General features: G+C 44.3%; 1 protein-coding gene across 1 annotated transcript in view; it reads right to left on the reverse strand.

Annotated features, from left to right (window-relative positions):
• LONRF1 (LON peptidase N-terminal domain and ring finger 1) overlaps positions 1-7,305 on the reverse strand; it is a 38,015-nt gene extending 30,710 nt beyond the window's left edge. The window contains exon 1 of the mRNA XM_032843393.1: positions 6,515-7,305. Within this exon, the coding sequence (XP_032699284.1) occupies positions 6,515-7,229 (715 nt within the window). The 5' untranslated portion in view covers positions 7,230-7,305. The remainder of the gene's footprint in view (positions 1-6,514) is intronic.
• Positions 7,306-14,121: the final 6,816 nt, after the last annotated feature.

Here is a 14,121-nt window from a genome sequence, read left to right on the forward strand (position 1 = left end):
ATAAATCTTCTATTTAAAAAAAAGAAAGAAAAAAAAAGAGGTACTACAAGGAACATCTATCTGTACTCCTTTACATATCTGTTTATTTCCTTAGTCACTGTCTAGAAAGTTGAATGGCTGTGTAGAAAATTATATATACAAAGTTTCAATACATTCTGCTGGCCCTTTTATAAAAACTTATTTTTACATTCCCACAAGCTGTGTATTTTTGTTTCCTAGAAAAATACAAAAAAAGCATTGTTTTAATGTGCATTTCTTCAGTAAGTCTGACCTTTTAAAACTATATATTTACTGGCTACATTGTTTATGCATAAGAATAAACATTCCACATTCATAATCTTTTACTCATTCCTCTGAGTGCCTTTTTCTTAGATTTGTATGTTGAGCTGTTTCAACAACCTCAGTGGCCAACCAAAATGCCAAATTTCTTTTCTTCTGTCACTTTTTTTCTTTTTTTTTTTTTTTTTAAGATTTTATTTATCTGCCAGAGAGAGAGAGAGAGAGAGAGAGAGAGCGAGAGCGAGCACAGGCAGGCAGAGAGGCAGGCAGAGGCAGAGGGAGAAGCAGGCTCCCCGCCGAGCAAGGAGCCCGATGCGGGACTCGATCCCAGGACGCTGGGGTCATGACCTGAGCCGAAGGCAGTGGCTTAACCCACTGAGCCACCCAGGCGTCCCATCTTCTGTCACTTTTTCAAGTTCAGTATGGTAGGGCTCGGTTGTCACAGAAGCCACTTGGCTCAGTGGGTAAAGAGGCTGACTCTTGATTTCAACTCATGATCTCAGGGCCCTGAAATTGGGACCCCACCTGGACTCCACGCTCAGCAACGAGTCTGCTTGGGATGCACTCTGGCCTCACCCTCTTGCCTCTGCCCCTTCCCCTCCACCTCACGCGCTCTTTCTAAAATAAATATTTAAACTGAAAGCCACCAATTGACAAGTTATTAGTGATTGATTAATGGTATACTATGAAAGGAATCGTCTAGCACTAACCATTTCATTCAGAGCACCTGGGTTTAGATCCCAGGTTGAACAGTTTACCTTACTCTTTAATCATCCGGCTCCTCACCTGTCCAATGCTGGTGACACCTATGTCGTAAGACAGTTGTGAGGACTACACAGATATTAACACAATGCCTGGCACACAAATAATAAATAATAGGTACTGTTACTATTATAAAATGTTTCAAAATAAGTTGAATAGCAAGGAGATTAGCTCTCCATACAAGGTATTAGAGTGTTTTCCTTTCTTTTCCCCAAATAAACCTTTGCCACGTGACAAACATCTTTAGGGACTGGCAGTGCAAACTGGACAAAAGGAGGGGAAATGGAGGAAAAAAAAAAACAAACCAGAGTGATCCCATCCTACCAAAGGTGGGGAGGGGGTAGAATTAGAACAGAAGTTTCTGTCTTGCATTTTAGAGTCTAAGTCATTCACCTACAGTTAAACATGGTAACAATTTTGAAAACTATCTTTACAATGTAAGGCATAGAATACTATATAAACCCATTTAAATTTTCACTTGAATGTATCTAAGCCTCTTAGAATATTCCACTACACAGAAAAACAAATTCTGAATTCTCCAAAGGTTAATATACAAATAACTAGAAATCTAATATAACAAGAGTTTTGGTAAATTCTGCATTGTTTGACAAACAAAAAAAATGAACACTTAATATTTACATAACCTGATTTCCCATCTTCTATATCAATAAGAATATGCCACTGTAACTGGTCTTTGTAATGACCCTGAGGCATCACAAAAATCCTTAACATGACTTCTGATTTTAAAAAAGGGTGAATCAGAAATGTACTACATACGGGCTCGATTTGTCAGAGGTCAAGTAAGCAATAAGCCCCTTTTCAATAAATACCAATTTGCTGTGAGTTCAAATGAAATAAAAAAAAAAAATACAAACTCCATAAGGACAGGGTCTTTATTTTGTCCACTTTTCTATTTTCAGCAACTAAAACATAACACGTATGTAGTAAGTCCTCAGGAAAAACCTGCCAGATAAGAATACGTGAGATTCAGGATTTACATGCTAATTTTTGAAAGCAGTTTGAGTCTTAGAAACAACATCCACACACTTGGTGCTTCTGCTTTCAGTTCTAACTTGCTTATTTACTTGCCTCAAGAAAGGCACTTAAAATTCTTGGAGCTCTCTTCTTCAGTCTCTGAGCTAGGAATGCTCAAGTTGCCCTCCTACCTCACATGATCTTTTGTAAGGATCAGTTAAGATAATGGAAAAGAAAATATTTTGTACACTATGAAACACCAAATAAATGTCAATGTTTACTGTTTCAAGTGTTTTACAGATTAAGTTAGGACATACTAAGTTTACTGATTAAATCAATTTAAATCTCTTCACCTTAACCTAGTTAAGATATTAAACACCTTTACATTTTCTGTAAGTGTATTCAGCATTTACCTACAATTTGGCTCATCTTTTTATAACTAAAGCCTTTCAGGATCTGTACTTTATTGATGGATGCTAAAATGTCACTACTAACTCACATATATAGGCTAGAATCAGATTTAACTCTCACTCTGCTAATATTATTAATGTGGGAGAGAGAAAAGAACAGGACTTGATGTCATAAAAGTTACATTTTAATTGTAGCTATATCATCTAGTTGCAGCACAGCTTTTACATTTAAAAAATATATTTTTTGAAGATTTTATTTGAGGGGCGCCTGGGTGGCTTCAGTGGGTTAAAGCCTCTGCCTTTGGCTCAGGTCATGATCCCGGGGTCCTGGGATCGAGTCCCGCATCAGGCTCTCTGCTCGGCGGGGAGCCTGCTTCCTCCTCCTCTCTCTGCCTGCCTCTCTGCTTACTTGTGATCTCTCTGTCAAATAAATAAATAAAATCTTAAAAAAAAAAAAAAAGATTTTATTTGAGAGAAAGCAAGAGCCTGAGAGAGAGCATGAGCAGGGGAAGGAGGGGGCAGAGGGAGAAGCAGGGAGCCCAGCTCCCCAATTAGGAGCTGGATCCCAGGACCCTGAGATCACGACCTGAGCATAAGGCAGATGCCCAACCCACTGAGCCACCCAGGCACCCCTAAAATTTTTTAACTAATATTTACTAGGCATTACTCTGTCAGGCACCATTCAAAGCATTTTACATCTCAGTTCTCCTAACACCCCTAGGTAGTTGTTAACCTACTGTTATCCATCTGGGAGTTATCTATCTACCAGATATTATTCTCGCTTTTCAAATAAGGAAACCAAAACAGTAAGATTAGACAACAGGCCCAAGGTCAGAGAGTAAGTGGAGGGCTGCGCTGGGACACACACCCAGGCAGTCAGCTGTCAAGGTGTACAGCTTTAACCAGTACACCACCCTGCACCCGAAAGACAGCTGCCTCAATTTCCTTCTGAGGTAAGGGTATGCCACAGGATTCTTTGTGAAGATCAAATGATTAAATAATTTTTTTAATGCTTGATAATATGCAAGAACTACATAATACTAAAGACAAAAATTTATAAATGTTTTAAATAAACTGTTCTCCCCTGAATGACATTCTTAAAAAAAAAAAACAAGAACAGTTCAAACTGTAATTTACAATGTTCTTTTGTCTTCTTTTGGGAGAGAGGGGTATATATGGGGAGGAGGCAAGTCAGTGTAAAAATTCATTAAAAATTAAAGGAAAAACAGTATAGCAATCTCAGATAATTTCAATAAGTACAAAGATTCAACACAGAAGAGACTTTTACACAATAGCCCTAAAGAGACAGAAAGTTATGAAACATCTGAGTTAATACCAAAAGATCAATAGATTAAATGTTATCTAAATATATTTCAATTCAACAGAAAGTTATGTAATCTCAATGGGAAACTTCTGATTTTGGAAAAAGGTTTTCAAGCCTTCTTTTCTTTTCAACAGGGATAAATTGGAGGTGTGGGCTAACTGCAGACTAGATTCTTTTTCTAGTTAATAGTATTTAGTTTTTCATGATAAGAATTCTAAAAAGAAATTTCAGTGAAGGTCTTTCAATAATGAAAAGTAGCATGGGGAGCTACAACTGTACAATTATATAAACACATTTAAAACACCCATCTAGTTAACTAGCTGACACTGAAAAAGTTAAAGCCTAACTACAGATTTATAACTCTACTATTTTTATTCACCTCCATAAATTGTTAGGACACTTGATATCTATATTTCACCAACTACAATTTGTTAAACTCTTAAGATTTTTTTCCCCTCCTATGTTGCACTAAAAATTTATGGGATCAAAAAACTTAACCTTGTTACTAACATTCCGATACATTTTTGAGAATGAAATTAATGATTTTTCAAAGACCTCAGAAGAGGGAAAAATAGGTTAACGAGGTGAACGAAGACTTGAGTTCTAGTTCCACACAAGTAAGATTTAAGTGGCTGAACAGGCAAAATTCCCATGTGCTGACCATGCAAATTGTCTTTACAAAAGATAGGGGGTTTTTTTCTGTTAAAAATAATATCCTCAATCCAAGGCCCAAGTCTTCCTTAATTAAAAGATTACTGGTTATAGAACATTAAGCCAAACCTTAAATTAGTAATGTGTTCACTGATCTGTAGACTCAGACCTGAATTCCTATTAAGTCCCTGATTAAATTCTTATGGAGTAGAGTATTTAATGCCATATAGTGCTATCAATAAGTTTCAGCCTTTATTTTATACTAGTGACAAAGAAAACTCTCCTGGGAATTGGTTAAACATTTTCAATGGTTGAGCTATAAAGCCAGGACCAACCCTGGTGCAACAGTTAGGAGAAAGGGATGATACAATGTTGCCTCTACAACCAGCTAGCTGTGTGACTGTAGACAAGTCATTTCACTGCCCTAGCTTCGGCTTCTTTTTTTAAAAATGAGGACCATGGCCTAGATGGTCTGCACTTCCTCACTCAAACTACCCAGAAAGGCAGAGCTGTCTATATCAGAATTTTGTATTCCAACTAGTTCTCTTTTGTTCTGGGTCTATCATTCTACTCCATTTTATAACTGCCTAAACTTCCCATAAAGATTCTGAAAGACTATGAAAATATGCCAAGTTTATGTTTTGAACTCTAAGGTATTATTAAATAATATACTGTCACTATTTGAAATGACTAAGCACTTAGGATAAAAAAAAACCCACAAAAATAGAGAGTTTCAGTTAAACAGTTTATAAATTTACCTGATACATAATATCAGTTTATATTTTAGATGTCTTTCTCCAGGATTATTCTCTCCAGCATTATTTCATGCCAATAAAGACACTAATTTTGAAATAGGCTTATTTAACACAAGATGTAACAGTGACACTGTTGACATTTGGGGGCTGATAACTGTGTGGGAGGCTGTCCGGTGCTCTCTCCAATGTTTAGCAGCATCCCCAGCCCCTACCCACGAGATGTACCAGCACTACTCCCACAATCGGTGGCAATCAAAAATGTCTCTAGGTATTACCAGACACCGCTCTAGAAATGCCCCCCGGGGGGTAAAATCCCCGCCCCCCGGGTTGGGGGGTACCACCGATTTATAGAACTCTTTATTCTCCCTAGAAGAGTCTGGCAGTGTCCCTTTCCACAGCCTAAAACCATCTTAAAAGTGCTAACCTAGGTTAGGAAGCCGAAGCTGCTTCTTGGAGGAGAAGAAACAGACCAAAGATCTAAAAGGCTTTTCCCCACATCTTGATCAAGTGTGGAAAGGCGAACAAGGGTGTCTAAGAACTCATCAGAGACTACCTCTTCATCTTGACCGTGAAACTAGGGGTATTCGAAAAGTAAGCCACGTGTGTTTACGAAATAAGTATGATCCGAGAATAGAGAGGTTAAACCATCATTTTCAGGGAAGCCTGGACACCCCCGAGCAACTCCGACACCCGCCCCAAGCCCAGTGGCCGGCGGGGCCTCCCGGAGCTGGGTGCCGGCGCCGAGCTCCCGCCACGCCCACCGGATGTCACCCGTTACACAACCCCCCCCCCCCCCCCAGCTTATGCAATTCTGCCCTCCCGCGGCTTCCAATTGCCCCAGTGACTTTTGTGGGGTACGACCGTAAGCGTTGCACGCCTAACCTCGGCCGGAGGGATCCTCTCCCCGCCCCGGCTGTCGTGTGCCCGAGGCGGACCCGGCCCGGCCCGGCCTGGCGGGCCAATTACAGGAAAGAGCGCGGCAGGAAGCGAGCGGTCGCTCCGGTTCGCCCAACTTCCACCCCATCCCGCGCTCCCGCGGCCTCGCCCCGACCACCCGCTCCGCTCGGGACGCTCCCTCCAGACCGCAAGGCCGCGGCCGAGGGAACCCCGAGCCTGTGCGCCCCTCCCCGCGCCGCGTCACACTCGGCTCGGAAGGCGATCCCCATTGTGACCGAAGCACCCCGGGGCGCCGCCCCCTCCCACACCCTCCAGGACCCCGAAACCCTACAAGCGGGAGTCAGGCGGCCTCGGGGAGGCAGCGAAGCCTCCCTGGGGCGCAGACGAGCTCCGGGTAGCCGGGCCGTCGGGGAAAGGAGGGTGGGGTCGGCCGGGCCCACGCCGCATCCCCGCGCGGTCACCTGCTCGCAGCGCCTCGCAGGCGGCGGCCAGGGCCTCCCGGTAGCGCCCCTGGTGCAGCAGCTCCCCGAGCCGGCCAGCCGCGCGGGCTCGCTCCCGCTGGCCCGGGAACCACTTCTCGGCCAGGTGGTTGAGGACGACGCTGGTTCTGAAGCCCGAGGTGGCGATGGCGGCGGCCAGAGGCGGCGGCCGCGGGGTGGTGCCCTCAGCATCAGTGGCGGCGGCAGGCGGCAGCCGGTCCCGGCAGAGGCGGCAGCGGGCGCGGAGCTCTCTCCGCAGGCAGCGACGGCAGTAGCTGTGGCCACAGGGCACGGTCACCGGCTCGCTCAGGAAGCCCCGGCAGCCCAGGCAGCTGAGCAGCCCGCCCGCACCGAGGTCTGCGCCCGCTGCCAGGGTCGCGCTCCAGCCCAGCCCGTGGCGGAGCCGGTAGTTGAGCACCAGGCAGTCCACCAGGGTGCCGAGGCACTCGGGCCTGACCGGGGCCCCGCGGCGCAGCGCCGCCGCGTACGCCTCCAGCGCTCCCTTCAGGTGGCCGCCCAGCGCCAGCAGCTCGCCGCGGCGGAGCAGCAGCTCCCAGCGCTCCGACTCCGCCGCCGCGCGCTCCAGCCGGTCGCCGCTGCCGCCGCCCACTTCCCAGAACCGGCCCCGGCTCCGCGGCGTGGGGGCCATCTCCCGGCTCCCTCCTGGGGAGCTCCTCGCCACGTCCGGAGAAGACATGGCCCGCGGAGGGCTGCTCCGCCGCCGCCGCCCGCCGCCACGGTCGCGGAGCCTCCGGGGCGCGCGGCTCCGCACGCGGCCCGCGAGCTGGGGGGCGTGGCGCGCGGACACAGCGGGGCGGCGCGCGCCCGGGAAGCCCCGGGGGCGGGGCCTGGCGGGCGCGGGGCGGGGCGGAGCTTCGCTGCAGCGCCCGGGACTCCCCCGCACGGCCGGCGCCCGGGGTCCCGGAGGAGCCTACCGCCTGGCCCCGCCCCTTCCGAAGCGCCTCCTGGGGAGGAACCCGAGGTCAGATGATCCCCCAGCGGGGATCTAATTGGCTTCTCCCGAAACAGGGGCCTGGCTTGTAATTGAACAAAGCCCCTAGGAACCCGGGCCTCCACCCACCTCGCCTTTCAGCTGGACGCATACCCTCACCTGCCAAGGCTTCTCTCCTAGTGCCTGCCTGGTGGGTACTTTTCTGCCGGCGGCTGGCCTCCCGGGACTAAAGCCCAGATCGCCAGCACTCCCCTGACATGGCCGGCGTCCTGAGTGGGGACCCGCCCTCTCTTCATGGCCGGTGGGAGCTTCCCGGTGAAGATGTCAGGTGCAGGTCTGCATTTTCTTTACACCCAAGTTACAGATGGACATGTAGAGGCAGAGGACCTAAGAACGCGCAAAGTCGGTTTGATGACTTAGTGCCTCCTCAAGTCTAGGCCAGGTCAACTTTAGAGACGAAATGACCCCATCCACGTTCCTGAGCCGACTCCCTCCAGTGGCAAGTTACTGAGACCTTTACCTTTTAAAACACCCCCACTTCCAGGAAGGAAGCCCACAAGTTCCCAAGGTGTCAGATGGTACTCCTCACATCTCATTCAACGCTGTAAAGCTGGCTAAGCCCATATTTGACATTTTAAAAGAGAAACCACCAAGATAAAAGTTTTCATATGTCAGTCACAATAACACTACAACCCAAGCAGGGTCTGCAGTACTGCCAATGGAAGAAAAAAAAAGATCTGGGTTTTATATAACGGACTATATTTCCTTTAAACTTGATGTTAGAGTTTAAAGCTCTCAGCTAAAAATACAGATTTGATTAGAGGCCACTAGATTGTTACTGCTGGAAGTGACTTAGAACTTTCATCCTTTTTCAGATGGTTAGAAGCAATGGCCCAGAGAGGGAAGGTTGCCTGCCCCAAATCACACAGCTAATAATATACAGAGGCTCTGCTTCCTACTCTCATTTCACTGTTAGGTTACTATGTTAGATCTTAGAAATATATTACACAAGATTTTCAAAATCAAGGAAGTTGGTAAATGAAATGTTAACCTGAGCCTGCTATGCCTGAAACTGGCAAAGGTTTAATTAGCATCCTTCTTTATATGGAACAGGCAGTTGGGCTCAAAACTGCTTTTTGAGTTACATATGTTTTTACTACACAATGAGCAAATTCTGTAACTTCAGAAAAGATGCAGCTATATTGCCCCAAAAGGAACAAGGAAAAAGCTCGCTGAGGAAAAGCTGAGGTTCCCACTCCTGACAGGGTGCAGAGGGAACAGGCTCATTTACCATTCACACTGCACCTGAAACTGTAGCCAAGAAACAAGGAGCAACTCCTAAATCATTTGAGGTGGGGAAGATTGGGATTAAATCATACGCATAACCTTGAATTTAATCCTCTCCCCCCCCATATTACTACCTTCCCTCAATATTATTAAAAATGACTTTAGTCAGATGCCCACATTCTCATTTGAGACTTGAAACCATAACTGGTAAAACAAATATCCATATATATATGGACATTGACTTTTTGTGATACATACATTCCAGCAGCTGGCAAACTGTACATTAGTAAATACTTAATACATGTGTTCATGATTACACATGAAGTATAAATTGATAAATCATATATATAGTTCAAATCAGGTTTTCTTATGGAAGTTCCCCCCAAAGTAAAATGTGTGGTTCAGAAAGTAGTGTGAAGTATCATCTGTCCTTTGGAGTTTCTTTCTCTAATAAATGTGACAGATAACTACATCTGATTCTGGTGTGAAATAAAATGATACAATTACAATAATGTTGGAGGGGGAAAAAATGGTACCGTGGGAGGAATCTTGCCGTGATCTCCTTGGCATTTGTGAATGGTTATAATTCATGTTTGCTGGTTTATACATTTACATAACTGGTTCTCATTTATGTAACTTATTTATGTAAGAGGCTGTACCGCCTCTCTCGCCTTTGTGTGCTGCACAATTTCCCTCTGAAACAGGAAGTCTAGGGCAAAACAATCACCGGCTGTAGACAGGTCAGTCTTCCATCATTCTGTGCCACCAAAAGAGGATAGGTATGCACTTTGATGTGACTGCCTTTTAAATTAAGAGAAGAGAAAAATGAGTACCTTTCTTCATTCATTTTGTAAAATTCAGACTTTGGTCTCTGGCTTACCCGGAGGCTGCAGTGGAGGAGAGGGAACCCCCAGGGGAGGGGGGAGAACAGCTCCCTGGCAGGAAGGAGAGCACTGTGGGGAAGCTCTCCCCTCTTTTCCTGCGAGCATTACTTGCTTCTGTCTTTGCTAACAAAGTAGTAAAATCATGAGATTTGTATTTCATTTCAGTTTTTTAGTGTTGTCTTCTAAAATAGATCAGTTATGTAAGAGAGTAAGAAGAAAAGCATATCTGTTTCCTAATTTGGAAAATGCTTATCACCATCATTCCCTCCGTATCCCTGCCCTCCCCCCCTCAGCCACACCAGAAGGAGACTTTTCCTGATATAGTTAGGTAAACTCCTATTTAAGAATAACGTAACATAGTGCTTTTCCTGGACATGAGTCAGCTGAAGATGTGTATTTGAGCCTCTTTTTTTTTTTTTTTTTTTTTTTTGCCGTGGGTGAATTTACCATTTGTTTCTTCACATTCTTACCATTAAAAAAGAAAAACTGAATTTAAGCTTTAAAGAGCCAAGCAAAATTATGTCCTCTTCCTGGTAACATTCTAGCCACTGCATGGAACACAGTAAACTCTAACGTCCAATATAATCTGTACACACCCAGTAGCATATCTGACCATAATGCACAGATGAAAGGGTCTTCAGAGACCACCTCTCACATAGCCCTTATTTTATGTGTATGAGAACACTAAGATCTGCAAAACTCCTGGTTTAATGGAAGTCCTGCCGGAGGGGCAATCCGGGGACCTAGGGCTGCCCATTTTTGTGCTCTCTCTCTCTGGGAGGAAGTCAGCCGGCCTCCCTGAGCCTCATTTACCATCTGTGAAATGAGGGAACTAGAACCATCTCTCAGGTGCCTCTGCCTCTGGAGCTGAGCCCCAGGGGTTTGTCGGAACACAACTGACAGGAGGCAGAGAGCCTTCCAAGCTCAGGAACACAGCAACGTGACACCTGTTACATGAAAATGTAACAGCAGAGGCAAGGCTGAGAATAGAAGAAGGGGGTATCAGGAAGCACATTTTGCGGATACACACCCAGCCCCGTCCAGGGAAGGGGGAACCAGCCTCTGGGACGTGAGCATTTTCCATCCCAGAACAGGGATCTCCCACCACGCACATGTCCTCGCCCCTACTGTAAGTCTCTGAGAGGCTGGAGAAAAGTCTGGGTGGGGGGGTGGTTATATAACTTGGGCATTTGTAGGGAAGTTTATATAAGATGCTAAAAATACAGTATATGATTGCTATAATGGTGTTCTAAGTGAAAAGCCCTAATGAGGACAACCTGAGTAGGTTAAATAGAGGTGATGCTATGTAGATACCTAAACCCAATTGTCTGCAGTGACTACTGTCTAAGCAAGTACTTTGCTACTCATTATTCAAATATTCTGTTATCTTCATGGGTAACACTGTACATGTGCTCAGGGAGCACACTACAATTATCCTGGGCGCCATTCTTCATTCTTCTTTCCAATACTATAATAAATCTAGAAATACTAAGTATGTGACCCATATTCTATTGTATTGGTAGTCAAATTGATAAAATGAATATATTTCCCAATATCAAGCTGTTAGAAACAGATGCAGGAATAAATCCCCGATATTATTTAATAAGCCCTAAGAACTAACCACATATGAATTTCCCTGGTCCTCTCTATTCTCCTTCCATGTCTGCACCCTGCCCCGTGCATTTAGCACTTATCATCATCTCATATATATATAATTTGTCTCTACTTTCGAGAATGTAAACTCCTGAAGAGCTGGGATTTCTGCCCATCCTGGTCACCAATGTGTCTGCAGCACTGAAAAGACACTGGACAATCCTTGTTGAATGAGTCACCGACAAATTAATGTTATCACCTAATCGTCTTCATTCTTGTTAGTGATGAAAACACATTTACCACTAACACACTAGGACAATTGATTTTCTTCATTTCTCCTCTCTGCCTCTTATACTTCTCATCTGGTCTGCCAAAAGATCTTTTTGGTTCTGCCTTCAGAATATATCCAGAATCTGACCCCTTCTTGCTGCCCCCTCTCCCCCTCTGACCTTTCACCCTTCCCTCCCTCACTCCACACTCCCACAGTCACCCTGGCCCAAGCCACCAACATTCTCCAACTAAAATAGCACAACTGGTTTTGGTATTCTTTAGATAAGAATCTTGCAAGTGGAAACAGATATAAAGAAAATTATACTCAGCCACACTATATATGTATTTGCACATCAGAAGAACAAAGAAATACATAGTTGAACAACACAAGTTTGAACTGTGCAGGTCCCCACTTATATGTGGATTTCTCCTGATAGATACAGGATGGTACTGTAAATGTATCTTTTTCTTATGGTTTTCTTAATGATATTTGCTCTAGCTTACTTTATTGTGAGAATGCAGTATAAATACATATAACATACAATACATATGTTAATCAAATGTTTGTGCTATTGGTAAGGTTTCGGTCAACAGTAGGCTATCAGCAGCCAAGTTTGGGGGTGTTGAAAGTTATATGTGTTTTTGACTGTAAGGGGTGGTCAGTACTTCTATCCCCTGCATTATTCAAGGGTCGACTGTACAACCACCTAACATAGCAAATGAAGCTTTTAAATATTTGAAAATTATAAAGCACTAATGCTTTGGTGCAGTCATTGTGCCACTGCTAGTGGGGAGGGTGAAGTTTATGGAATTAAGCATGTGGCATGAAACCTGCAACACGGATTCCTCTGACAGGATCTAACAAAAGAGTAATTATATTTAGAAAGATAAGTAGAAATAAAGTTCCAATGTCAGCTTACTTGAAAAGGAATCCCTAATCCTAGTGGACAGCACTGAGTAAATATACTTTTGGAAAATTCACATATGTCCTGGAAAGCTGATAAATTCATCATACCCATCAACTATAGAGGAACCCCCACCTCTGTCCCCCTCCAATGCAGTTTCATTTCATTTGTACATTCCCAAGATTATACAGTTTGGTCAGGCTAACACCTGGCTCAGAGGATAAAGGCTTCCAACGCACTTTTGCCTGGCTCATTTTCAAGTCCTGGGTGACTTTTTTAGAATCGGAGTTATTGAATTGTAAAAATTTCAGACTGAATTCATAGAAGAAAGAATGATGTGTATAAAGTGAACATGTGTATAGCTTCCTCTGAAAGACTGAAATAAGTTATTTGGGAGGGTAGGCATTTGAGTTGGTGAAGGAGATCCAGCACGTTAAGAAGGCTATGAGTAGCTTAGGCCAGATGACCTGTGTCCTAAGATGGCCCATGAGTTCTCCAAAAAAGAAGAGAGGATAACTTCAGGTGAGAATTCATAACCAGGAGATGAAAATATACAGATGAGAGAGTCGGGGCAAGGAGATAATGGTGGAATGAGCCACCAGGCTAGAGGTTGAAAGTTAAGCGAAAACCAGAGGAAGATGAAGATATGGAATGTATCAGGTGGACAGGTGCTACAGACCATCTTTATTCAGTATCCAGTGTGTGCTCTAGACCAGGCTGGCTTAGGGCCTTGGAAAGACAGAAGGATGTTTTTCTATTCCTTTTGCAATTCTGATATAGCTAGATGAAGAGACATTCTTATGTCTTACAGGAAATAAATTAAGTAAACAACACAGACTCTGTCATCCAGTATGGAAAACTTATTATCCCCAAAATAAACAATTTTGAACAAGTTTAAGAATGATGGATACATTAAAATACTACTAAGGGAAGTCAGGCCCAACCAAAGTTTTAGGTCAGCCCAGAAAGACAGTGATGCTTTCCCGTGATTCATCCTTTGGTGTTTCTGTCAGTAAGAGAACATTGGGCTGGTTGGTCTGGGGATCTAACCCCGTAAGATAGTTCCTACATTCTTATGTCATGTCTTAATTCATCCCATTAGCTCCCTTATGAAACCAAATCACAAACACATAATAACTCCGAATAAATTGGCTTGCAATCCAAAATGTCTTGATTGGAGCTGTAAGTAAACTGTGAAGCATGGGAGTATGTTCCGGTACGTATATGGCTTTATGGCAACCCCTTCTCCCTCTTAACAGGCTAGCTTCTATGAACTCCCAGAATTCTGGCCACTACTTAATCTGATTCTGACCCTGATCTTTGTAAAATTTCAGGGCCTGACATCTTTGACTCTCATTTGTTAGGTGATGATCCTTCTTATCCAGTGTGGAGGGAACCAACGCTTCTTCCCGCAAACCCATTTATTACCAGGGTGACTTCGCTTCGAGTGCCTTCGACTTTAGAGGATTTCTTTATCCTAGTATCACTGTATCATCTCCCTTATTACCTCAACCCAGGCCTAAAAGAATTAAGGCCTATCCCACAGCAAGTGCTCCTCCAGATTTAGAGCAAATCTTTCTGAGCAGAAGGGGCATTTTGAGTAATAGGACACCTCCATTTTTGTTTCTCCTAAATTTGATGTAGTCAAGTTATTTGATTCCAAATATAGCTAAATAGCTCAAATGAAGCTCGCAATAG

This window comes from Lontra canadensis, unplaced genomic scaffold (assembly GCF_010015895.1).
Source record: "Lontra canadensis isolate GAN:19392208 unplaced genomic scaffold, GSC_riverotter_1.0 scaffold139, whole genome shotgun sequence".
In the NCBI taxonomy this organism is placed as follows: Eukaryota; Metazoa; Chordata; class Mammalia; order Carnivora; family Mustelidae; genus Lontra; species Lontra canadensis.